At 35.7% G+C, this 25,092-nt stretch overlaps 1 protein-coding gene and 3 non-coding genes across 7 annotated transcripts; all 4 read right to left on the reverse strand.

Moving 5' to 3' along the window:
• Positions 1-5,357: 5,357 nt before the first annotated feature.
• LOC112154703 lies at positions 5,358-5,471 on the reverse strand. The gene has a single exon (XR_002920693.1). It is a non-coding gene; the product is annotated as a U5 spliceosomal RNA (small nuclear RNA).
• A 1,575-nt stretch (positions 5,472-7,046) lies between these two features.
• On the reverse strand, positions 7,047-7,160 carry LOC112154698. The gene has a single exon (XR_002920689.1). It is a non-coding gene; the product is annotated as a U5 spliceosomal RNA (small nuclear RNA).
• A 1,401-nt stretch (positions 7,161-8,561) lies between these two features.
• LOC112154699 lies at positions 8,562-8,675 on the reverse strand. The gene has a single exon (XR_002920690.1). It is a non-coding gene; the product is annotated as a U5 spliceosomal RNA (small nuclear RNA).
• Positions 8,676-9,059: 384 nt separating this feature from the next.
• On the reverse strand, positions 9,060-23,807 carry LOC112154389 (alpha-N-acetylgalactosaminide alpha-2,6-sialyltransferase 1). Of its 4 annotated transcripts, none has more exons than XM_036217239.1 (10): positions 21,522-21,917; positions 16,837-17,516; positions 16,424-16,676; positions 16,067-16,229; positions 14,668-14,830; positions 12,808-12,946; positions 12,617-12,720; positions 12,065-12,148; positions 11,496-11,595; positions 9,060-11,392 (listed from the first exon to the last, which is right to left on the reverse strand). In XM_036217239.1, exons 2-10 carry the CDS (start codon positions 17,064-17,066, stop codon positions 11,192-11,194), a joined length of 1,437 nt encoding a protein of 478 aa, XP_036073132.1. In that variant the 5' UTR covers positions 17,067-17,516; positions 21,522-21,917; the 3' UTR covers positions 9,060-11,191. The 4 variants fall into 4 exon arrangements, 3 of the variants coding, with proteins under 3 accessions (XP_036073132.1, XP_024141188.1, XP_024141185.1); XR_004949785.1 differs by having other exon boundaries at positions 11,264-11,392; positions 12,076-12,148; positions 21,522-21,916; XM_024285420.2 differs by lacking the exons at positions 9,060-11,392; positions 11,496-11,595; positions 12,065-12,148; ... (4 more) ...; positions 16,424-16,676; positions 21,522-21,917 and adding exons at positions 21,963-22,071; positions 22,152-22,185; positions 22,285-22,392; positions 23,368-23,801 and having other exon boundaries at positions 17,130-17,516.
• Between the last annotated feature and the right edge of the window lie 1,285 nt (positions 23,808-25,092).

Genomic DNA, 25,092 nt, shown 5'->3' on the forward strand with positions numbered 1-25,092 from the left:
CCCCTTGACCTCCTTCTGGTCCCCCTTATGAAATATTCTAGCTCCGCCTCTGCAACTTGTTGAACTACTGTTGGGGGAAGGCAGGATGCGCCTTGAATAGGTCACCAGTCGGTTGCAAGGCCGTATTCACACCTAGGGACAATTTGGAGTCACCAATTAACCTACAAAGCTTGCTTTCAGTCTGTGGGAAGAAGCTCAGAGAAAACCCACACATGCACGGGTAGAGGATGGTAACTCCATGCAGAAGGGACCCAGTCAGAATTGTTATTATTATTTTTTTTTTTTTTTTGACCCAGTCAGAATTTGACTGGGTGCTCTTGCTGTGAAGCAAAAGCACAATCCACTGCTCCACCATCCAGCTCCAGTATTTTATTTATAATTGTTATTATTGTTATAATTTGGCTCTTCTTGTAAATCAGTCATTTCCACCACATTTGGAACATTTTCCAAACACCCATGCAAACCTGACACACAAAAAGTGAAAGTAAAAATAACATTTGCATCTTTCTCTTCTTGACTTTCATTTTTGTCTTAAGAAACTTTAAAATTAAAAAATTTAAATATGTTATATAGTAGAAGACCAGAAATAATACTTTTAATTAGCTACTAAATAAAAGAGTTTGGTAGTCTTAAATATAAAAGCAAATAATAACAATAATAATAAAAAACTTTATACACATTATGTATAAAGATATGTTTTAAAGATTTTTTTAACAGATTTTCCTTTAAATTTACTATTATAATAAATTACTTTACAAGAAAAATATCTAAAATGTAATATTAATGTTTTTTTTTCTTTTAGACAATGAAGCTGTCATTTAAAATAAATTAAGCTTCCACACAAAGAGGTGGAAATGATAGTAAAAAAAGTCAAATAAACATTGTTTTTGTTTTTCTTAATGTATTTAAGTGTATATATTTTTCCTGAAGAGCTGTAAATGAGCAATATCAAAGCGTTTGGTCACATTAGTCTGCAGAATATGACATAAATTCACAATTATTAATGTTAGTGATGCATCCGTTTTTTTCTACAATATTGAAACAATTCAGTCTGCATCAATCAGAACAAATTATACACTTCTTTTAAAAGCAAACATTTACATTATATATTTGATTTGAATTATTTTTACATTCTAAGAAAGTAGAACATTTTTTTCAGTTTTTAACTGCATTTAATTACTTTTTCACCAGCGAAATAAAAACAGCTTTGAAAAATCACAGGCTGAAACAAAAACAAAAAAAGAAAAAGAAAAGAAAATAGGTACGCTTGAGAAAAAAAGCATATTTTTCTGCAAATACAAGGGGATTAAATGTGGAATTAAACAAGTTCTTCAGGAGTTTTATGTTGGCATCTTCTTGCACAGCTTCCTGTCTGCCTGCAGCTCACCTGACAGTTTCTCTTGAATGCTAGCCGCCCCCTCTTCCCTTCTCCCACCTTCTCTCTATTCCCTTCCTCCTTTCCAAATCAGCTCTGGCCATCACGTGACCTGTCACACATCTGACATGTGTCATGGTCAAACCCGGACCAGCACAGGGAAACAGAGCAGCACTGGAAGAACCAGGAATCCAGCCTCACACTGGGGACAAAAGATTTTTATGAAAATTACCTTTGCAGATAAAAAGGGTGCAGTTGTTAGATTTGTGTGGCGATTTGAAACATTTCCTCAGCTCGAAACACAAGGCTAACATTAAAAAGATATTTAAGTAATCAATGTAGTTAATCAAAAGTGGACTTGAGTCTGTTTTTTTATAGACTTTTAGGTAAAATCAAATATTTTTAAGCATGTCAATTGGTTGACATAATGTATGGAAATCTAATGTTTTTCTGTAAAATTTAAATAACATTTCTTTATACTAAGGCCTTTAAAAAAATAACAAAATCTCTCATTTTATGGGTGCAATTTCTCCCGAAAGGTGTCTGAGGAGAATTTTTGCTTCTGAAACACAACTCAAAAAACTGTAATTTGAAAATCTGAATCAATAAAATAACTACAATATTTTAGCAAAATTATTTAAATGGTTGAAAGTAAATTAAAATATGTCTCTTCGATGCCATTAACTTGTTAGAAATAAACGTAGAAGCTTTATGTTCAAGTAACAGAGACCCCTGTGGTTCCCATGTATTATTAATCCCAATTTTTAAATACACATTTAATAATATATCACTTATATTCCCAACTGGATTTTTTTCGCTAAAAGCAAGAATATTTTGTCTGTATGATACAAATGATGGATGATAAATATATGTGTGGTCAATATATCTATGCACTGGGTGAGAATCATAGACATACATGTTATGGTATCACAGTGTGTGAATGTGTGTGTGAATGGGTCTATGACTGTAAAAGCGCTTTGGGCCTTCAAGGAAGGTAGAAAAGCGCTATGCAAGTATACACCATTTGCCATTTATATATAGTCAATGATGAAAAGGCGGATTTTTGATCTACATTGAAGCAGCTTTTCAAGAGACCTTCTATTTCTTTAATCTTGCGATTTTAGCGCCCTCTAGTGGTTCTTGTCTGTTCTTACTAGTGATGTGATGTTCTGCATCAAGAACATGGACCAGAGAGACAATTCCTGTCCTCGAGGGCCACTGTTTCTGCATGATTTCCAGATATCCAAGCCCTACTCATGACTGATTACCTGGTTCAGGTGTGTCCAGCCAACTAGAACATGCCAGAGCAGGGTATGTTGGAAAACATGCAGCCCTCGAGGCCGTAGACCATTTATATGAACTGGACAAAACAAGTGTTGACGTCAGCGGGCACCATATTCTTTTAATGAGGCATCTGACTGGTCAGTTTATAACTTGAAGAACTTAGGATAAAACAAACATCTTGAAAAAATAAGGATTTGAAAGAACGTGCTAAAAAGAATGTAGCAGAGCAATGATGGTTATTCTGAAAATAAAATGACAGAAATAACTATCCATTTCCTAATGGAAGACTTTGGGTTCTTGCAACCAGCAGGTACTTCCTATTTGGAACATGAGAAGGGAGGGGTTGATCAGTCCATTGATTACACAGTCAATGATCAAGACTTTGGTGCATGTGTATGGAGAGAAAATAGACTCACTTCGATTTGTGCATGTGTAATTCTTGATTTGTACATAATGTTGGATTTGTGTGTGCATAATTCTTGATTTGTCACTCAAATGATACATTTTGTGCAAAAATACAAAATAAGCTAAAACAATTACACAATAAAAAGTATAAAATACAATTTATAAATGCACAACTTAAAATTACAACAGCTTGAAACTAACTACACACGCAAAACCGCATTTACGCAAAAATCTGATGTAAGATTGTTTTCATGTCTCCAAGATTTGCCCATAAGTGGTGCGTTTAAATGCTGCTTTAATGCTGGGTCGTCAGAATTTTCTTTTCAGTCGCTTTGAACTTAGATTGTGAATATTATCTGGTGAATATTGACCTTTTAACACTTTCTTAAACATATATGCTTTCCAAACTATTTCCAAATTATTGACCAAACACACAAATTCAAAGTCGTGCACAAATCAAGAAGTACCCATGCCCAAATATGGATGAGTCTATTTTCTCTCCATACAGGTGTCTTGTGTAGTGGATGGGTTGCTTCCTTGATGTGCGTATTGAGGCCTGTTTCATTTAGGGGAGGTACTGGAAATGACGGGGGTTGTAGCCGGGCAGTAAGAAGCCTCGCTGCTCAGCTGTACCACCTCATGACCGACTGTTTCATGAAGTGTTTCAGATTATGTCCTGAGTTTTGAACACGATATCAATCCCTCAGGCTCCATTGAAAATGTAAGTGTGTAATGGAGAGGTAGTGTCAGTGAGAGTTTGGACTGAAGTTGCAATAATTTGGAGAGTTTGAAAATATGGGATAAACTGATGTTTTAAACCAACTGGTTAGATCGTGATGTTACATGAGAGCAATTATTGACCATACTCCAACCACTCTCACATGGGATGGGTAACAAAACTCAGGGACAAGTTGGATAAGAACGCAGATTTCTGTGCTTCACTTTGGTGGTTTTTTTTTTAGACATCTACAGTTTTGCTGTACAATTCTAGCCAATCGTTTTGCCTTTTGAGTGATTGTGGGAGGGCTCAAATAAGAATAAGCACAGAGCTTCAGTAAAAAAAATTGAGAAGATGAACTAAAGTTTAATGCTGCATTCACACCAGATGTGATTTGCGTGTCAGGGGTGTCGAGTTTCAATGTCATGTATAGACGTGATCTGAGGTCTTGCGGTGCGATTTGAGCATCGGACACGCTACATCAAGAGTTAAAACATCTGAACTTTGGCAAAGTTGACGTGTTACGTCAATCAATCAGAGACTCAGCTTTGTGCATGTGACATTTTAAGAGACTTGATCAGCGAATAATTCAAATCCAATATGGCTGATCGATGTGAGGGCTCTCTTCCTGAACTTCCATCCACTTTCTTAACCTTCTGGGGGTCACTGGGTTGCTGGAGCCTGTCCTGCCCACTCTTGGGCTACGCCCAGATACACCTTGGACAGGTCATCAGCCTGTTGCAGGGCCCAATGCTGGAGTGATCGCACCCGCTAGACTGGCACCCACAGCGGCAGGATGGGGAGGCAGTCTCCTCAGGCCTCCTGAAACGTATATTTATCTTATTTTCATCGAAACAATAATAAAAAGATCTTCTAGTTTGATTCATTTTTTTTAAATTCCCCTAAGTTAATGCAGAATGGTTCAATAATTTAATACTTTACATTGAATAAATGTTAATAATGTAAATAAAAAAACCCATTAAAACAAAAAAAGAAAACGAAACAAAAACGTTTCCAAATGAATTTAAACTCATAGTCATTTGAAAACTTGTTACTGTTGTTACTCTTATGACTAGATAGATTTTTTTGATACGTAACTGGATCCTTTACATCCCTACAGGAAACATAGAACAGGGGTGTGTAGAATGACTCTACTGGTGAGGAAGATGAAGAGAACAGGATCAGAGCAGAGGATCAAGTGGAAGAAGTTGAAAAAACCAGGATGTCTTTAGGAAGGAGTTGAAACAGACTTTAGGAGATAAGGATGTTCTTCCAGAAGAACTGATCATCATTTTCTTTAATTTTTCAGTTTTGGCGCCCTCTAGGGGGGGTTGCCTGTACTGACCACGTTTAAGTTGTGTCGGCTGCTGCTAGATAACTCCTCGTGGTCTCAAATGAATCTGCTTTACTGAGGTTTAAATGTATAAAAACTTTTTTATTTATCATCACATAGTAAGATTTAGATATGCTGACTTAAAATCAACATAGAAGTTCATTGTTATTACACTGACATCAGTATCTTTCCATCTTTCCAAAGTAGTACATATAGATTTCTTCTCTTTCACAGGTTTAGGAAGCCCCACTTTCGCGGGGCGTCAAAAAATTGAGTAAAACTCTTGTTGTTCCTCTCCACGGAAATCTTTAGTAAAAGGCGAAAGATTTATACGATCTGAAGAGAAACAAGAGTGCTAACCTGGAAAACGACAAAGTCCACAAACACATTCACGGCAATACAACTTTAAGTAATGGTGTAAACACAAATAGAGGCAAAAGTCCAACAAAATTATCAAATAATATTAAAACTCAACATTAACACAACCCAATCTAATGAAAAATGAAAAATGGCAACTATAACAACCTTTAACTTTGGTCAAAATCCAGTTAGTACCGCAATGCATGATGGGATTTTCTTTCCCAGGTCACACACGTATGAATGTTGGTCTTTTTTTAGGCATTTGGATTCTGTTGCTTGCTATGGTTGTCATCGTTTGTGATTTTGAGTCACTTTCTGTTCTGTGAGTTTTGATGTGTCAAAAAGGAGGAATTTAGTAAGAAAACAAAACTGGAGGAATACTGTATTTTCTCTCATTTTAAAAGATTGGGACCAAAGAGTTATATCACTAGAGGTGACATGCTCACCTGCTGCGTACGCAAAGTTGGACGCCATATTGGAATGGTAAGAATGCCTGTTTACTGCTTTGTTACAATTGTACAAGCAGAGCTGCAAAAACAAGAATGTGACTTTTCACTAGTAAATTATTACTGTCAGCTGATAAAGGAGAATTTCTAGAAAACATTTGAACAAGATCTGAGTGAGTTTACTCTCAATAGTGAACCTTTAGGTTGACCTTGTCATCTATTTAAAGTTAATGGCAGCTTTAGACTTTGCACTATTGCCACGTTTTCTGGCAGGACCACCGATGGAGGATGACCGTGGTATTTGTGTGTGTTAGACCTCAGATTAGACCAGATAATTAGATTAGTAAGTGGAGAAAAATAAACCAACAAGGATTTCCTCCATAGTGAAGAGGGAAAAGCCCATCAGCGCTGAATTCCCATCCAGTGGACGGACCGGGAAAGGTGGCGTATGAAAGACCGTCCGGTGGCTATCGACTGGGCTGCACTGGTCTCAGTCGGCTCAGACTGTGTCACGCTGATCCGGGTGTGGACCGGCCCATATATAACGGGCGCTAGCATTTTAGGGCGACATTGGCAACCCACCGATTCGTTTATAAACATGGACCGCGGAGTCTATCATTGTGTAAATCTCAGTCTGTGTAGATTTGAATAAAATCACAACCACGCATCAGGTGTTCCTATATAAAGTATTTGTTTATAAAAATGATTGAAATGTCATTCATTTGTTGCACTTTGTACAAAAAACATTATTGTTTTTATACCATTCCAATATCGCACCACTCTTTACATATCTTGGAGAATAGTAAAAAAAAAACCTGCGTGCCCTCACTGACTGGATCTGATGGTTTAAAATCAATGAACTCAATGTTTCATGCTGACTTGCACAGCTATATCTCATTTTCAGAATTAAGGTAATATTTTTTTAAGTTTAAGTTTATGAATTGTTTCAAGCATGGTCAGTTACAGCACATTTCAAACAACATAGACACATCACATACACAAATACACAAAATCAAATCACCATCAGAGCCAAAGAGTTTACGTCTCAGTGTTCTCTTTGTTAACCAATTTTACATTATACGAACTGAATAGTTGAAATTTTTATTCTTTTGAACATAGTTAGAAAGCCCCACTTTCGCGGGGCATCAAAAAATTGAGTTAAACTCTTGTTGTTCCTCTCCACGGAAATCTTTAGTAAAAGGCGAAAGATTTATACGATCTGAAGAGAAACAAGAGTGCTAACCTAGAAAACGACAAAGTCCACAAACACATTCACGGCAATACAACTTTAAGTAATGGTGTGAAAACAAACATCACCGTAAAAGCTAACAAAATGATAGAATAATGTTTAAACTCAGAGTTAAGACAATTTAATCTAATTAAAAAAATTAAAATGGCTAACCATATCAAGTTTTTAACAGATCAACATCTTGTTAGTACCGCAAGGCATGATGGGATTTTCTGTAGTTTCTCAATTCACATGTGTGTATAAATGTTGGTCTTTTTAGGCATTTGGATTCTATTGGTTTCTGTGGTTGGCATAGTTTGTGATTTTGAGTCACTTTCTGTTCTGTGAGTTTGGATATGTCAAAAAAGAAGAGATTCTGTGAGAAAAAAAACATAAAAATAGAGAAAACTGTTTTTTTTGTCTCATTTCAACGTGTTGGCGCCCTCTAGTGGTCCTTGTCTGTACATTAGTCGCCCTAAATTCACATTTCCACTCTATTTAAATGCTGATTTGTTTTTATAAGTTACTTTTCACCAGTTTTTATTGTGGTATTTAAAGACTAAGAAGCTACAAATTATGTATATTTCTATATATTGTTTTATCAATAAGAATTTTGGTTTAGTTTTGTATCAGTTACTTCTTCACTTTTTATTTAATTTCATGAAGTCTTTATTTACTATTGAATTAAAAATATTGTCCTAATTCTGTTTATGTGTTTATCAAGGTAATTATAAAAAAAGGAAAAGGAAATGAAAAATTGCTAAGTATAACACATTTTTAATAGATCAACATCCAGTTAACACAGCAAGGCATAATGGGATTTTCTATATTTTCCTTGTTAACACTATATAACGTTAATAACATTAACGAAACAAAGTTGACAGTACCTTTTTCTAGGTTTAAATTAAATATAGGCTTAAATTGATTGAAAAAAAGACTAATTAATCACAAACCTGTGGAAAAATTAATTGCGATTATTATTTTTTTAATTTATGGTATTTGACGATCACTTATTATCTGCGATTAATCACAAAATTAAATTTACATGATATGACATGCGCCGGGCCACGGATCAAATTGCCCGCTTTTTGTGAAAAAGTGATCTAAACCAAAAAACTATCAGGATTAAAGTACTATAAACAGATTGAGTACTTATTTATTTATTTGCGCCCTCTGGTGGTCCTTGCGTGTACTTGCAATTTTCAGCCTATATGAACAACTATTTGGAACCTCCGTATGGTCACCAAGTCATTCATTTATTGCTGGAGTTCGGAACCTCTCTAGATTAGAAATACTTCCTCCTTACAGCACCGAGAATAGTATTAGAAGTACTTTCAAATGACGTACTTTGCTAGATAGTATTACCCTCAACAATTGAAGTCGGATTGAGCTTCTTTTTCACAGGTTTAGAAAGCCCCACTTTCGCAGGGCATCAAAAAATTGAGTAAAACTCTTGTTGTTCCTCTCCACGGAAATCTTTAGTAAAAGGCGAAAGATTTATACGATCTGAAGAGAAACAAGAGTGCTAACCTGGAAACGACAAAGTCCACAACCACATTCACGGCAATACAACTTTAAGTAATGGTGTGAAAACAAATACTGTCAAAAGTCCAACAAAATGATAAAATAATATTAAAACTCAGCGTTATCACAACTATATTTAATTAGAAATGCTAAATGGTGAAGCATAATAAACATTTAACTTAGATCAACTTCATGTTTTTCCCGCAAGGCATGATGGGATTTTCTGCAGTTTCCTTGTTCCCACAAATACCGAGTTTATGAAGCATAAATAAGCGGATGGCAAATCAAATGTGGGAATATAAACAGAATATATTATACAAAATAAAATAATTTTTCTTTTACTTTAATTACAACTTTTGTAGAAATCCGTTCTCTGGTTGAGATAAACTAAACACCACGAGAGAGGACGGAAAGGATTGTGGTGCATTCACATGCAAAAAAGAAAATCGTAAGAATTAATCCATCTGATTGGTGGTATTTTTTTAAATGTTTAGCATGTGTGTTATCTCTATCTGAATAATGTATACCCCAATAAAATAGATTTAGTTTTAATTGTAATTTTTTCCTGAAAGATCATACCTTTAAACTATGTTTCCCATTCTTTCTAGACATTGTTACGTTTTGTCTTTAAACGCAACGGAAAAAATAAACATCATGGATACGTGAACTGCGTTGACTTTAAACCAGTCCACCCTTTAAGTCTGAAATAAAACTTTCTGTGCTGCCTTGATTCAATATATTGAATAAAAACATAATAAGAAATAACGAATATTCTTGATTACAAACACAAACGTAAATTCTGAGTGACTGTCAAGAACACAAAACAAAACTTTAGTTTTTTAACGGATTTTCTGTAGATCATGGGAAAATGTGTCATAATTTTCAATAAGCTCCATGAACAAATTTGGTAAATAAATTTTTATTGTCAAAACATTGAAGTTAACATTAAATTACTCATCTAATTCTTCTCCACATGCATAAAAGCATTAAAATGACAAAAGAGAACAAATGGTGATTAATACTTTCTTTTTGTCTATTTGTTTGATCAGCTTGTTTGAACTACCATCTATAATAATTAGATATAGCTGTTCATTCATACACAGATAACTGACACCTGTCTAAGGAAGGTCACAAATGCTCTCAGAAATATATATATATTAACTTTTTTATTCATCCCTGCCAAACAATTCCGATTAGACTAAAATAAATTTACTAATGGCTCCTGTTTGCCATGAGAATTACAAACACAAAAACCATGAAGGAGAGGTTAACAGGAAGCCAGCCAGATATGGTACAAATCCTTTACGTAACTCTTATATTAGTGATTAATCTATGTAATAGTTAAGGAAAATAATATACATTTACCTGCTTTATATTTTTACCTTCCCCTATGCTGAGAAAATTTTAATACAAAGGATTACTGCAAAATATACTTTGATTGAAACTTGCATTTATTTAGAAAATTAGTGGAACAATAAAATATGTTCTATTTTCCTTCAAGTCATTTGATGTCAGAAGTCTTATCATTCACTTGTCAATTTAAAAAAGAAGAAGAAAAAAAAAAAAACTGAAAAAAAACAACTTTTATTTTAACCAGGTTTAACCAGGACACAGGGAGGAGAAAACAGTTTGTTAGTGCAAATTAAAACCATAAAAGTCTTAAAAATATACACAAAGAAAGGGATGTTTTAAGACAAGAGCAGGTTTTGGACAACATCTTCAGTCAAATGAGGAAACACGTTTAGTTTGAAAACTTTTTAAAGTCAGAAAAAGTGAGTTCTCCATGTATAGATTATGTGGAAGTGGATCAAACATGTGGTTTAGAACTTAAATATAGCAAATTATAAATAAACCAGTTCGATATTTAATATTTTCTAAAAAACAAAATAGATTTTCTATGTTTAGCATATTTTTCAGCTTTGCCAAATTGCAATATTTGAAATGAAATTACACTGGCATATATTTAATTTAAAATTATACATAAAAAGTGTCTAAGGAGGATGTTTTGGGAATTCTTGTAAACTGAAACTTTGCAAGTTTTCTGCATAAGTAACACTTTGGTTTGGTTGATCAGTGTTTTTCAACCTGTTTTGAGCCAAGGCACTCGTCTTTCTTGATAAAAAAAAAGAAAAAAAAAACAACTACAATTCTTATCAAAGTGTCTTAAATAATAATCCAATAAACACAAAGGAAAAAGTATTCTATGAGCTTTCATATTTCTACCTACTCAGTGTGAAGCCTGGTCTAATATCCTGGAAATAATCGTTTTTTAGAACACTTAGGTGAAATAATTACCCACAGTGATTTGATAGCCAAAATAAAAGTTATCGAAAATAGAAAGTGTATCATTTGTTCATATTTTATTATATTGTCACATTTTTTAAACCTATGTTTTACTTCAGTTTGCATGTGAGACATGTTGACTATTTGTCCGTTCTTTTGCAGCATTTTCAAATAACATTTCAGAGCAGATCCTCAAATTGTTAACCTTCTATTTGAGTGACACAGATTGGTGCCGTCACTTTTTCCGCTTTTCTTTCCCTTCGTGAGACCTTTGATACAGCTTAATTATTTTCCTCTCATGGAGGCTCTTCCACAAGTCTTTCTCCAGAATGTAGTCATGGTTGATGAAGAAAACCACCTCGGTTTTCGTCTCTCTTTCTACATAGTAGTTGGGGTATTCACTGTAGTCTTCAGTCATGAATCCATATGCGCTCACCTGAGGAAGACAGAGAACACAGTGTAGGTATTATAAAGATGTTATAATGAATGCACACTTTTGGGATATAGATACATTAAAGTGAAACAAATCAAAGGCTTACTGTATCACATGTATGCAGAGCCAGAAAGAGAGTAAAGGCGCCATTAGTTGGTCTGAAAATCGTCCAGAACGAATCATTTAGAGTCTTTGAAGGTAAGAATCTGTAGGGAATAAAATTGTTTCAAAAGATATTCAAACGTGCAGTTTGTAGCTTTTTATTCCTGGAATTTCTTCTTCTTCTTTTTATTTTTTGAATTTTAAGGGCAGGGATGCCCAGCTTAGCTTAGTCTGTTTGGTTTAGTTTAGCAATCAGCTATTGTTCATTTTATGACTGACTTTATGTTTTTGCACAACTACCAATGTGAATGAGACAACTGTATTGTGATATTGGGCTATATAAATACAACTGAATTGAATTAATCAGTTGAGATTTAAGACTTTGGAGTTTTAAGACTTCCTGCTGCTCTGGGAGACCTGTCTGTCCATTAGACAGGACGGTTTATTTTACTGAGATAGTTTGTTTTCAGCAATAATTTGCGAATCAGGAAAGTGTGTGGTACTCCTGAGAGACCCACGATACCATAAAAATGCAGTCCAGTTCCAGTTCTCAGAATTGTGAAGCTGCCCAACCTGTTCCGTACATATCGGAGGAAATCCTGGTGCAGAACGTAGAAGCGGCTCTCATTGTACTGTCCTGAGTAATAAGTCCTTGGGCTGGAGGGTTAAACACAAACGACAATGAATTAAAAAAAAAATAAAATAAAAAACTCACCGTTTTTAGAAATGAATTCTAGTGTTTTCAAAAAACATGAACAGAATTGTAATAAATTGCACGCTTCTTAGGAAAAAAAATGGAAAAATAATAATAAGAGTATTAATGAACACTATGAACCATCTTGAGTAAGATTAAACACAAATGACAGCAAAGAATGCAAATCTGAAAGTAAAAGGATCCTAGTGCCTTCTTGTAGTTTATTTAAGGTTTAGTCTATTAAAAGGAAATCAATTACATTTGAGGAAAATAGCTGTCTTATGTTGTTTGATGGAATAAACTGAACAATTACAATGAAATCTACAAGAGAACACAAGAAGAAAAGGGAAAACAGCAGCAAATGTACATAAGATGCAATGTTCACATCCTTTAATCTTCAATTATTTGTGTACTCTTTGCATTGAACTCACTCTCTGCTACAATTCTTTCCACAAGAGACTTGTTCTCCTTTGAGAAGTCCTTCAAGCCACTGGAAATCCCTCATTCCCTCCGGGATCATCACATATTTTATATTCTATATAAAAAAATATTATATATAAAAACAAATAACTGCAGATGTGTGAGAAATATTGCCAAAATGTCACCGTTACTGTCGCAGTACCTGATCATGTGGGGCTGCCGTGTATCCATACTTCTGGAAAAAGCGCAGAGATGCGGTGATGGAGTGGGCCGTGTGCACGTACACAGATGTTCTGTTTCCAACATCTTCCTCATAACCTTTGATGACTGCAGCGTTCATCCTGTGTAAGTAAATCACAGCGGGAATTTTATTTAGATGTTTATGGTCGACTTTCATATGAAGATGTCAACACAGCCTTTACATGGTTAGAACAGTAATCATGTGAACATCAGCATGTTCTAAGTAATACAAATGATACATTGAGCTCTTTTTATTCTTGCTGGCTCTAACTGAACTGTAAGTTTCTCAATGTTTGGATGTGGTAGTTTTGGTCATTAGAAGTATCTGAGGCCTCTCCTTCCATATGTGACACTGGGTGGAGCACAAAATTATCCAAATTTTCCAAGATTACCAAGCTCTTTGTTCTTTTTTTCAGGAGGTGAGTTGAGTCATTTTTTCACTTAAGCTTCTTGAAACTTTATTCTTTACTTTTTAGCCAATACTCCCAGATAGGGATGGTGCTGGTGCTCGTGGAGGTATTTAGCAAACGTTAAAAGAGAGACCCAGCAACCAGACTTTATCATTAATCATGCTATAATAATAACCCCACACTAACAATATTATTCATGCATGTTTTAATTTCTTATATTAATTTTTCAAAACCTCACATTGTTAAAGGAAAACTTCATCTTGATTGCTTTTTTAGTTGGTTCAAATGAAACAAAAAAAAAAACAAAGTTTTTATTCTGCGTGGTTTGATTGACAACACTTAATAAATTAAAACCAAACAATTCATCAGATAACTCAATACCAAATCAAAAAACATCAGACTACTTTCTAACAAATCAAAGAATTAATCAGACAACTCTATAACAGATGAAAAAACTAATCAGACAAATCTACAACAAACCAAACAACAAATTAGACAACTCTATAACACAAACAAAAAAATCAGACTAATTAATAAAAAATCAAACAACAAATCAGACAAATCTATATCAAATCAAACAATAAATCAGACTAATTCATAACAAACCAAACAACAAATCAGAATACTTAATAAAAAATCAAACAACAAATCAGAAAAATCTATAACAAATTAAAAGACAAACCAGACGACTCTATGACAAATCAAGGAACGAATCAGACAACTCTATAACAAATTAACCAACAAACCAGACAACTCTATAAGAAATCGGACAACAAATTAGATAACTCAATAAGAAATTAAACAACAAACCAGATAATTCTGAAATAAATCAAACAAAAAACCAGACAACTCAATAACAAATTAACCTACAAACCAGTCAACTCTACAACAGATGAAACAACTAATCAGACAAATCTATAATGAACCAAACAATGAGTCAGACAACTCTATAACAAATTAAACAATAAATCAGAAATCTATATAACAAATCAATGAAACAAATCAGTAAATTATATAACAAATCAGATAACTCTATAACAAATCAAACAATGAGTCTGTAAATTATGTAACAAATCAAACAACAAATCAGATAACTAATAAAAATCATGAAAAATGTGTGGCCAGTTTTTTTTTCTCTGCGCCTCTAATTTGATATGTGAACATTCAAGTATTTTATTGGTTAATTTTGAAATAAACAAATGGGAGGTATATTGGAAAATGTTTTTAATTATGTGCACTGCTGACGAGTGTCTTCACGAGTGGATAAACCAAACAAAGATAAATACAACTTAAACAAAAATCTGAGTGTATTTTTGCATGAAAGTCAGACAAATATTGTAAATACTTCCCTCCAGTGTCTGTAATGTTCATAAAAAAATCACATTGATTGTTTGTTTGTCCATGTTTCTTACCTAAAAACATAATCATGAGCATCAATCTCAGCTCCCATTTTTGAGCCGTTGAGGATTCCTCCGTTGCCCACCACAGCACATCTCACACAGCCTTCAGATTCTGGTTTTGGAGAAAGCAGCGGCTCCTTTGGTTTTGGAATCAGCTTCAAAGAAGCCATTACATCTTACAAGCAAAAAACAAACATATAAACAGTTAGTCTGTAAAAAAATTCAAAATGAAACTTTATTATTTCTTTCATGCTTAAGCGACACATTCTCACTCCCAACATGTCATATATAGGTGCATGGTTCGGGTTGGCTGGCTGTTCGTTTTTTTTAACGTTTTGGCTGTTTGTTTTTTTGACGGGCCATTACATTAAATCACGTGTCCCCAACCCTTGGGGCGCGGCACTGGACACGGAACCGGTTAGGGTAGCATCACTAGGTTAGAGTTAAGGTACCTTTACCTGTACAGTACAGGTCCGAGCCCAAGATTGGGGACCCCTGAGTAGCGTATGCATTTTTTCTCTGTTTCCAAGTGGACCTTGGACTGATACCAATTCATGACCCTGAGGTTGAGGACCTGTTATTTAATAGGACCAGCCAGCATGTCAAAAAATGAAGAGTTGGGGACAGCCAAAACTTCAAGAAGTGATGTGGAGGGGACCTGAACCACAAGTTAGGAAGGAGAATGCGTTGGCTCAAGAAAACAATGAACATCCCTCTGCAGCTCTAGCGTCTGGTTAACATTGCTACTTTTTCTTTTTAACCAATTTAGAGATATTTTAATTTCCATTCATCCTCTGAACTTTCTAAATTGCTTTCAGGTTTTTGAACTATAGGTCATTCTGACTGGTGAGTGTGAACCACCACAACACCAATGACAACCTAATCAGGCTTCAAGGGCTCTAGAGTCTGCCTGATTTCCAGATATCTAAGCTCTACTCATGACTGATTACCTGGTTCAGGTGTGTCCAGCCAATTACAACATGCAGGAGTGGAGTTGCCTATCCCTGATATATATTATTTATTGTAACACTTTTAATGGGAGTTGTTCTAATATGTTACTGTTTTACACATGAAGACATTTTCAGTTCCTTTTACATTTTAAATGTTTTATGCTATTTCCCTACAAAATGTATGAAAGCGTTTGAGAACAGAGAACTATGGAAGTTTTTTTTAGGTCATAATTCAAAGTTTTATGCATTTTTCAATTGACAATTAACATTAAAAGTCATTTGTGGAGTTTGTCATTTTTAATATTTAAGATGTGGTGCATGAAGCAAATCAGAAAAAAGATTTTATGTCAGGAATAAAAAAAACAATTATGCCTAAAATAAAATTATCTGTTTACTTAATGTTTCAGTTTATGATTGCAAACTAATTCAGTCCAAAAAGCAAACAAAAAACCCGGACCTACCATCATACTTGTACTCCATAAAACCAAAGGGATTGTTAAAATGAGACAGTCTGTTCCACTCGCTCATGTTGATACTGTCCTTGTGCAGAAACAGACTTATGTTGGGGAGGAAAGCCTTTTGGAAGGCCTCGTCTTTGGAGTTTCTCAGAGACTGGGCGCATGTCTGAGAGTAAATATGACAGGATGAGAGATTTATTTAGCTGAAAAAAAGTAAAAACTCACAAAACAAAAGCTCAAGTGAAGACTACAAGGGAAAAATACGAATCTGAGTCAAGAAGTTCACAGAAAAATGCAAAACATAAAGAATCTAAGAACTCAGCAGTGTAAGAAAATGACATATTTTCATAACACTCTTACTGTCAGTCTAGGTGGGGCGTCCTGGTTATAGACATCTTCAAAATCCCACAGTGGAAGTTTGTTGAAGGAGTTTTTGTAGATGATGGGAATGGGAGTCTCTGCCTGTGGAGTCTTTTTGACCACATTCAGTATCCCTAAGCTCCCTTTGTAAGCAGTTTTTGTCTGACTTGCTGAGGTAAACACGTGTCGAGACGAGGTTCTTTTCTCCTGCCATATGAAATCACTGCCAAACAAGCCACCATGTCCTCTGGATCTGTGTTTCAGTGACAGAAGTTTAGCCGTTTTGAACGATTTAGAAAAGAAGCAATTCTCTGATTACTCTGAATTTTTTTTTTTTTAAGCTTTACCATTTTCTTGGTGTAGTTACATAAAAAAAAAAAAAAAAAAAAAAAAAAAAAAAAAAAAAAACTTACCTGGTAACTTTTTCCAAATATTCCATAGAAAAAATTAAGACAGAGACGCTGAACGATATCAACACAAGAAAAGAAAAAAAGCTGGCACTTCTAAATGCCATCTGGAATAAGTTCTCTGTCCGAACAAATACAAAACTGCTGATCAACCACGGAGCTTTACACCAGCTACGATGATATGTGAAGTATTTTATAAGCGGCGAGCGTCCTAATTCATCGCTGATAGGCGTCATTAGTCAAACAAAGAGTTCAGAGATGAAGAGCAAACAGGAGCATCTGATACTTTGACACAGACGTGAGTGGGCAGGGCTTCTGTACCGTTTACTCACACAATAAAACACAATAATCTGGCTTCTTACACAACAAAAGAGAGGTGATGTAGACATGTTTAATACAGACAGACAAAAGGTACCGCCTCTGTTGCATATTTACAGGCTAAGTGTGCAGAGGAGGAGAAATTTAAACCCAATCAGGTGCAGCTTTTGTGCTGAATACTGCAAACGTTGACATATTTGGTGTTGGATTTGTCCCTGTGGTGGTTTGGATCAGGAGCGTATGAGAATGAGTCTTAGATGGAGTAAAGTCGGAGCTGCTCCTCCAAGTCTCCCTCAGACACGTCTCCAAAAGTCTCCTTGTTGTCTTTCAGGAGTTTGAAGATGGCGGCAAGCTGCTCTCGCTGCACCCTAAAAGAGACCAAAACCATCAACTCTGACAAGTGAAAGGAACACATTTACAGCCAGTTTAACCAAGAGTCATAAACTGAAAAACAATCTGTAGAAAGATGTGATTTCTTCTAAATGTTTGAATCCAACTAAAAACCAGACATGGGTTTAATTATTGGACCAACTTTTAAGTTTTTTGTCTTAAAAAACAGACAATATTACTTCACAGTTGTTTAAATTTGCATGTCACTGTAGACTAAAGAGATGACACACCACCCCAGTTCTAATCCGAACCAGCTTGTAATGAAACAGACTACTGGGGGGCAAGCTCCAGCACGTCCTGTGAGCAGGATAAAACTGAAACCTAAAATTAGTGACTCAGTTTGCAAAAAGGTTCAATGAATCTCCAAAATCCACGTTCTATGAAAACTTTAATCATTTTAAAGCCTATTTTCCCAGATATTTAAAGTCTAATTCCATCTATATTAGTAACATTGTTACCAGTGGTCTTTTAATAATGATAATGTTATTTTTAACCAAAATCAAAAAGCCAGTGAGGTTTTCTTTGCTAATTTCCCATCAGAATTTGTTTGCAGTCTCTCCTACTAGCTTATAGCATCTAACAAGCCCTAGCTAACATTAGCGTAGCACAAAAACATTACTTTCCGACCTATCCAGCCGTACAGTTTTGAGCCAAATGGTAGCTCAGACGAGGAAAATTAAAATGTTAATGAATCTGTTTGTCTGTAAGTGGCTGTATCAGTACTGTACCGGAGAAGGCAGTTTCTGCGTCACAAACGAGCTTTTTCAAACTGCAGATTTTCAGCAGCTCCTGCTCCAACACAATTTGAATAAAGAAACGTAGTTTTAATCTTATATTCTTTGATATATGCCCTCCATCGTGAGAAAAATGCTACAAAAACATTCAAAAATATTATTTTTATTGGGGCGGGTCTTTAAAGTCACATTTTGGGTTAAATTACCAAAGTGAACCACTGGGACTGTCAAATACAAGCAAAAAAGAAATCAACAAGAGCTTGGTGTTTAAAAGGTTTAAAAATATTAATTTGTTTTTATTAATTTTAAAAACCTTGATTAATGTAGTAAAAAATAAACACTCACCTAAATGGAATATTCTTCCTAGTTGTGCCTAATTTTTTTTACCTTTTTTAAAAGGTATAAATATGTCAAATAGATTTTTCACTTTGTGCCTTTTTAAGTTCAACATTTAATGTATAATAATGTATATTGGACATCTTTGCTGCTGGTGCGTGTCCATGCATGTCTCTCCAAATCCTCCCAGAAACATAAGGAGCTTTGGGTTCAGGTTTTGAAATCTGCAGATGTTGTTGTTGACCTCAGAAATGCGCAGGGATAAACGGTGAAACTTCTTCAAACAGCCTTTGCATTAGGGAAAGTATTTTCCTTGATGTACAGCAGGATTCAAGATGAGCTTTTAGTGGTTTAAATTTAAAGTTAAACCTTAAAGAGAAACCTGCTGAGAATAACTGACAAACACCAGTACTTTGAAAACATTTCATTTGATCCCAGCAGCAAAAAAGTCAATTAGGAGACTGAAAATAACTTTTATAAAATTTTCTATAAAATGAAATTTAAAATAGTTGTATTAAAATACAACAAGTAAATGATTGAGGATTGTATATTAAAGAACATCTGCTGTAGTATTGTTTTCATATTTTATTAAAAAGCTCAATTTTTTTGGAAGACTATAATTAAAAAAAAAACAATATTATGCAGAAAATAGCAATTGGAGACATAGAAAATATAAGAGAAACTATTGGCCACAGTCAAAACCGGAAGCTTTTGTTAGATTTGATAAATTTGTTATATTTTATGAGGTATTTGGAGCTAGATCCACACAGTCCACTGCTGCACCCAGAAACGTAACTTGGAAACATATCATTCAAGAAAAGAGCAGAAAACAAGAGAAAAAAGTCAAGATACCGTATTTTCCGCACCATAGGGAGCACTGTATTATAAGGCGCAGTCTTAATTAGGGGTCTATTTCTGTGTAACTCAAACACAAGGTGCATTGCATCATAAGGTGCCAAAAAAAGGTAACAAAAGCAAAACAGTGAGTTTAGTTAAACTTTATTCCAAAACTTATTTTTTGATCAATCTTCTCCCACTGCAGTAACTTGAGATGTGGTAAAGTTTACCCACATCCATTTTGTTTCCCAAGAGCACGACTAGCCAGAATGAGTGTCACCTGTGTCCCTCAAAATGTGCACAGCGTGCTCATCCGAACGCTCGCCAATCCCATTTCAGCGAGAAAATGGTTCAACCATCAATCGAGCAGACTTCCCAAAGTTGCACAAGAATATTTTTCCAGATTTTGAAACTTGGTACACACAAAAGGCGCACCGGATTATTATACGCACGACCGATTTTTGAAAAAAGTTTAGGCTTTTAAGAGCGCCTAATGGTGCAGAAAATACTGCAATAAGTTTTGGCTTTCTTTTGCCTATGCAAGAACACTGAAAACTTAAAGATGGTGAAGGCTGAATGATAAAAAAGTGCTTTTGTTTTTGTTTTTAGAGGAGATTCTGCAAGACAGGCGCTGGAATAAAGCTGAGGGGTTTTCCCCAAAAAGTCTCACAAAACAAAGACAAACCACATTCCTGCCAGACTGTTTGGCTTTAACACACCCATAAGCAAGCAAGAGACAAATCCACACACATGAAAAAAAATGGTTCTAAGTACCTCTAAGTTAAAATTGTTTCCGTAAAAATACAAATTTTTACAGAAAGTCTGGAAGAAATAAGTGAAGGCTCAAATTCCAAATCAAACAAAAAGAGATACAAAAACATATAGATTTAAAGATCCACACAAGATTGAGCAAATCCAGCAAAAGTGATAAAAAATATCACATAATCGAAAAATAATGGAAAAAAGAAACTTTGATATTCCAAGATAAAAAGCAATTTAATCACCTTAACTCCTTTACCTGCTTGAAGGAGCTAGACTTTCTTTTTTCCACCTTTCTTTGGTTGATTTTCCATTGATCTGATCTTTTAAAATAATCATCTTCATGTGGTTAAAGTGTATTGGTTTATCTCTTAATTATTTTTCTAAAGTTGGCACTTTTTAATCTACTCTTATCTTGGACTAACATGGATAATCTTTAACAGATCTTCTATCCCTAGATCCCTCATCTACAGTGCATTTTTTTCTATTTTATAACAATAAAGTACATCTTTATCAGTGAGTAAACACCAAAAAAAATACAATTATGATCACTCAATTAATTCATTTTTTTCTGATGTGCTTCTTGCAACATTCCTGCTCTCATTATTTCCTCCTCTTGATACTCCTTTTTTTATGTTATATTTTCTCCTATTTTTTATAAATAGGTAACATTTTATTCACTGCCTCCCTCACTTGTAGGGCTATTGGCTCCTTTAGCCCCTTATTTAGCTCTTTGAAGCCCCCTACTGGTAAAAAACAAACAAGAACACATTTTTTAACAGTACAGTAGTTGACTTTTCCATGTTAGGTGCATTAAATGTGTAAGTTGTGCATTAGCATGCTGCTATAAAGCACATTTTAAATTAGTTTGCCACTAAAAACAAGCAAGAATACATTATATGTAGTAGTTTTATTCAAGAAAACAAATATTTTTGATCAATTTTAAAATAATTTAGTATTTTGTGGAGCAATAAATTACATATATGCCATTTATTTACTAGTGTGGAGGACATATGTCCGCTTGTGGCACAACAAAGTCCTCAGAGAATGAACTACCACAACTACTGAAGATGCAATCAACACCTGCTGACACACACCTGAGTCGCTCACGTCTAATGGGGGAGTAAGGGGACAGCAAAGGGCGAGGAACTGCGGGAGCCGTGAAGCAACACTTCACCGGTACATGGGTCGCTTGATGGCCACACGGGAACAAAGAGCTGCTGACTCCAGGCGAATTATTCCGCTGTCAGTTTTGTCATGTCATGGCCACAAAGTGACTTTTCTGGGACAAATGGGGGAGAGTAGCTCATACTTTACCACGTATTGCTCCTTTCTCAGGCTCACAGACTGTTAAAGTTCGCGCTGAAATGAATCCTGCAAGGATGAGAGCAGGGTATATGGAAAAAAATATTACCCCAACGTATTTCTGTTTTCCCTCTAGTGGTTCCTTTAAAGCTCCTGTCATTCATTGGTCGGTCGGTCGGTCGGCTAATGCTTGGCACAGACTCAATCTGGTCTTACTGGGTGCAGCCTAAAGCCGAGCGGTGAAGCAGCAGGTAAACGTGGACGAGCATAAGACGCTCTGACACAAGAACGAACATTTTCTGAAGATTTGTTGATGAGATGAGGCTTTTTGTTCTTACTTACACACTACAAAAGCTGAATCTTAAAGTAAAAAGACCCTCGTTTCAAGAAAATTGTCCGATAAATTTAGTTTTTTCTGCTGCCAAGAACACCAGTTTGCAGCCTGGAACTGACCTCTGTTCTTCCTCCAGCTCCTCTTTGGACATCATCGTCTCTAAATGGTGCGACCGGGCCTTTCCTGGGACATACTTCAAGGAATTATTTCCATCTAAATCCAGCCTCTCTAGAATAATAACAATAAAAGTATTCATTTAAAAAGCGATGCATAACATGAGCATGCTCAGTGCAGGTTGAGGAGCTCACCGTTGACTCCTGGGCTCTCTGTGGCTCTGTGGTTCTGTGGGCGAGAGAAAGCACACTTCAAGAGCTCAGAATCAGAGAGCCCAATGAACGGCGAGCGGCATCGCCCCGAAGAGGCCTCTGACGATGACGATACCTCAAAGCTCATGTTCCTGGATCCAGGGCAGGGGACAGACAGGCTGGACGTTGAGGAGGAGTGCTCTGTTCCTTCATCTTTGTGAAGGTTTGGTTGCTGTTGCTCGTCCTGCGAGAGAACAAAAGGCACAGATGACACTGCCATCACAAATAAAGACTTTCAGCTACATCACTACTTGTTTGAGTCTAGTTAAAAAGAAGAAAAACTCCTGATTACCAGAATTTGAAAAGAATTGCCATGTAAAACATTTTTAAACCAGAGGCCCACCCCTTCACATTAGGTATGTCCAAAAATGAGTTCATGTAGTAAAAAAGAAAAAAAATGCTTTAAAACTTTTATTTTCTGATTTTAGCTAAATTAAGCAACGCACAACCATCAAAAAACTGTTTACTTCTAAAATCTCCAGCATAAGGTCCTGGAAATGAATCACTCACACTGTCTGATCATGTGATGATGTCCCCCAAAAAGTTGAATAAATAAATATAATCAGAAACTTGTAGGTTAAATCCCTCCTTGGTCTTTATGGACCTTTAAATGAAGGTTCTGACCTTTAAATATTTTTGTTTACTTTCACATTTGAAGGCCTAATAAACTAAATAAAGCATGCAGATTTTTTTTAAATCTAAAACATCTGGAAATAGTATTAACACTAATAAATGACACAAAAAAATTAACAATGGAGACTTTGGGTATTTTTTTGCAATTCTTTGGTAAATATGTAAAAATAATGTACATTTTCTTGTTCACACTCCATAAAAATAACCCAAATTGGGTTGTTTTTAATCCAACTCCAAGTTTAAAAAGTGGACTAACTTTTTTCTGGGTTATTTTAACTCATTAAAAAAACACAACTTGGGTTACAACCCAAGTATAACAAAAAAAATGTTTTTTTTCCAAAAAGTTAAGAATTTGGTTGAATAAATAACCCAAGAGTGTAAAAAATAATAATTATCTATTTATTATGAGTGTATTGGAAAGTATTGCAGGACTTGTTCCTCCTCTGTCTTGTCTGAGTGAGAAGATTTACAGATTAAGGAGAGATTTACGCAGCGAAACTCCCGTATTTGCAGACCGGTAACTTACTGACAGCACGGACTTCACTACATCCCAGTGGTCGTGCGCGCTCCCGCTCATCTCGCTCCACACGTCCGCTTCCTCCTTCTTCGTCTTCTTCTCGGGTACATGGCCGTTCTGCTTCGGCCTGGACTGCGCTAATCCTCCGTGTCCGAAGTAGCTCCGCGCGTTTGCGAACTCCGCTGCAGGTGAGGAGCCCTTAAAAATGGACGTTGCGACCACAATGGCGAGCAGCGTGAAAATGACGGCCGACACGATGAAAGTCACATCCATGGTTTGCGTGTTCCGCTACTCCTGCGCCGCGCTCCGTCTCTCTGTCATCCTGCAGCAGTGAGGCGATAATCCTCACCAAACATCAGGGCTAATGGTCCGAGCGCGCGGCGCAGGGCAATCTCCTCTCCTCGCGGTGACGTCACATCCTCCGGCCGCGCCCCCCACTGGGGGGAAGCAGCTGCTTTGGACTGTACATGTGCGCTGGCACGGCGCGCATGTGAGCGCGCTAATCTGATCAGAGGCATACTGGAGGAGTCAAATGGTTTCTGACAGAACTCGTGTCCCGTCTGATGGAGTCACACCGGGTTTACTGTCAGCAGAGGACGCACCGTCCAAACCGTCTGCGTAAAGATCGATGTCTACGTCCGTCTGTCGGCTTAGGACACTAATCTTTTGGCTTCTCCGGGGCTGGACAGCAGCATTCCTGACTACTAGCATTACAAACATGCTACCCCAATGGAGCAAAAGTGAATAAAATATAAATAAATAAGGAGATTAATCTTGTTCGACGTGATACAATCAGACCTAAAATAACATTATTGTGAACATGTTCCAGCAGAGACGCACACATGATTAAAGAGGGAGAGAGGCCCAAAGTCAGAAAAGGGCAGCAATTTATTTTTGCCCTTTTCAAGATTTAGAAATAAACATTTGATTGCTACGGTGGCCCTGAAGTGCAAATCACATCAACAAAACATTCTCAAAACATGTTAAAGATACAAAAGCAAAGTGCTTTTTAATTTTAAATCTGTTAAACTCAGTTATAATGTAATTTAAGGATTTTCCTTCTGTTACATAGATATTTTGTAATAAGCCTAACTGTTAAAGTAACAGTACATTAAGTACCAAGTATCCCAAATACTCAGTTTTGCATCTTTATTAAGCATTGGATGTTGATGATGTCCAAATGTATTTTCTGCTGAGAGAACTGACATCACTGATCTTATCAAACTTATAAGTGTGTTTTAAAGGTCTTAAAGGATAAAATGAATCTTCCTTTGTTTAGGAACGTAAACATTGCTGCTTTTTGCAGTAGAATATTTTTTTAAAATAGCAAAAAAGAGATGAACAAATCACAGAAACATACAGAACACCAAGATTAAGAACCACAGTTCTAATGGATTACTAAATTTATAATGGTAAACTATGAATTAGTAGAATCCTCAAGGAATTCTACAAAAAATGATTTTGTTTTAGCAAAATAAGAGAAACCAGATGCACCACAAAACAAACTCTACAAAATAAGCTCTTAATGCATCAACTCAAATGAGTAGATCAAAGTCTCCTTGATCAGCTCAATTCTGATACATTAATTTGCAAATAGATCCACTAATGTCTTTGTTTTTCCATGTCTCAGCTTGCTCAAAAATGTACAGCAGCATAGCTTCAATATTTCTCACCATTTTGCAGAAAACGTGAGCATCAACACTCATGCGATACGTTTGAAAAGTTTATCTGAAA

Source organism: Oryzias melastigma, linkage group LG19 (assembly GCF_002922805.2).
Source record: "Oryzias melastigma strain HK-1 linkage group LG19, ASM292280v2, whole genome shotgun sequence".
In the NCBI taxonomy this organism is placed as follows: Eukaryota; Metazoa; Chordata; class Actinopteri; order Beloniformes; family Adrianichthyidae; genus Oryzias; species Oryzias melastigma.

Bases quoted from the DNA above. Each gene is read 5' to 3' on its own strand.
- LOC112154389 (XM_036217239.1), bottom strand. From the start codon at position 17,066: ATGACGCCTATCAGCGATGAATTAGGACGCTCGCCGCTTATAAAATAC. The intron at 16,230-16,423 runs GTAAGAGTGTTA...ATTTACTCTCAG, and splicing joins ACGCCCCACCTAGACTGACA to ACATGCGCCCAGTCTCTGAG. The intron at 11,393-11,495 runs GTAAGCCTTTGA...TGTCTTCCTCAG, and splicing joins CTCTGCATACATGTGATACA to GTGAGCGCATATGGATTCAT.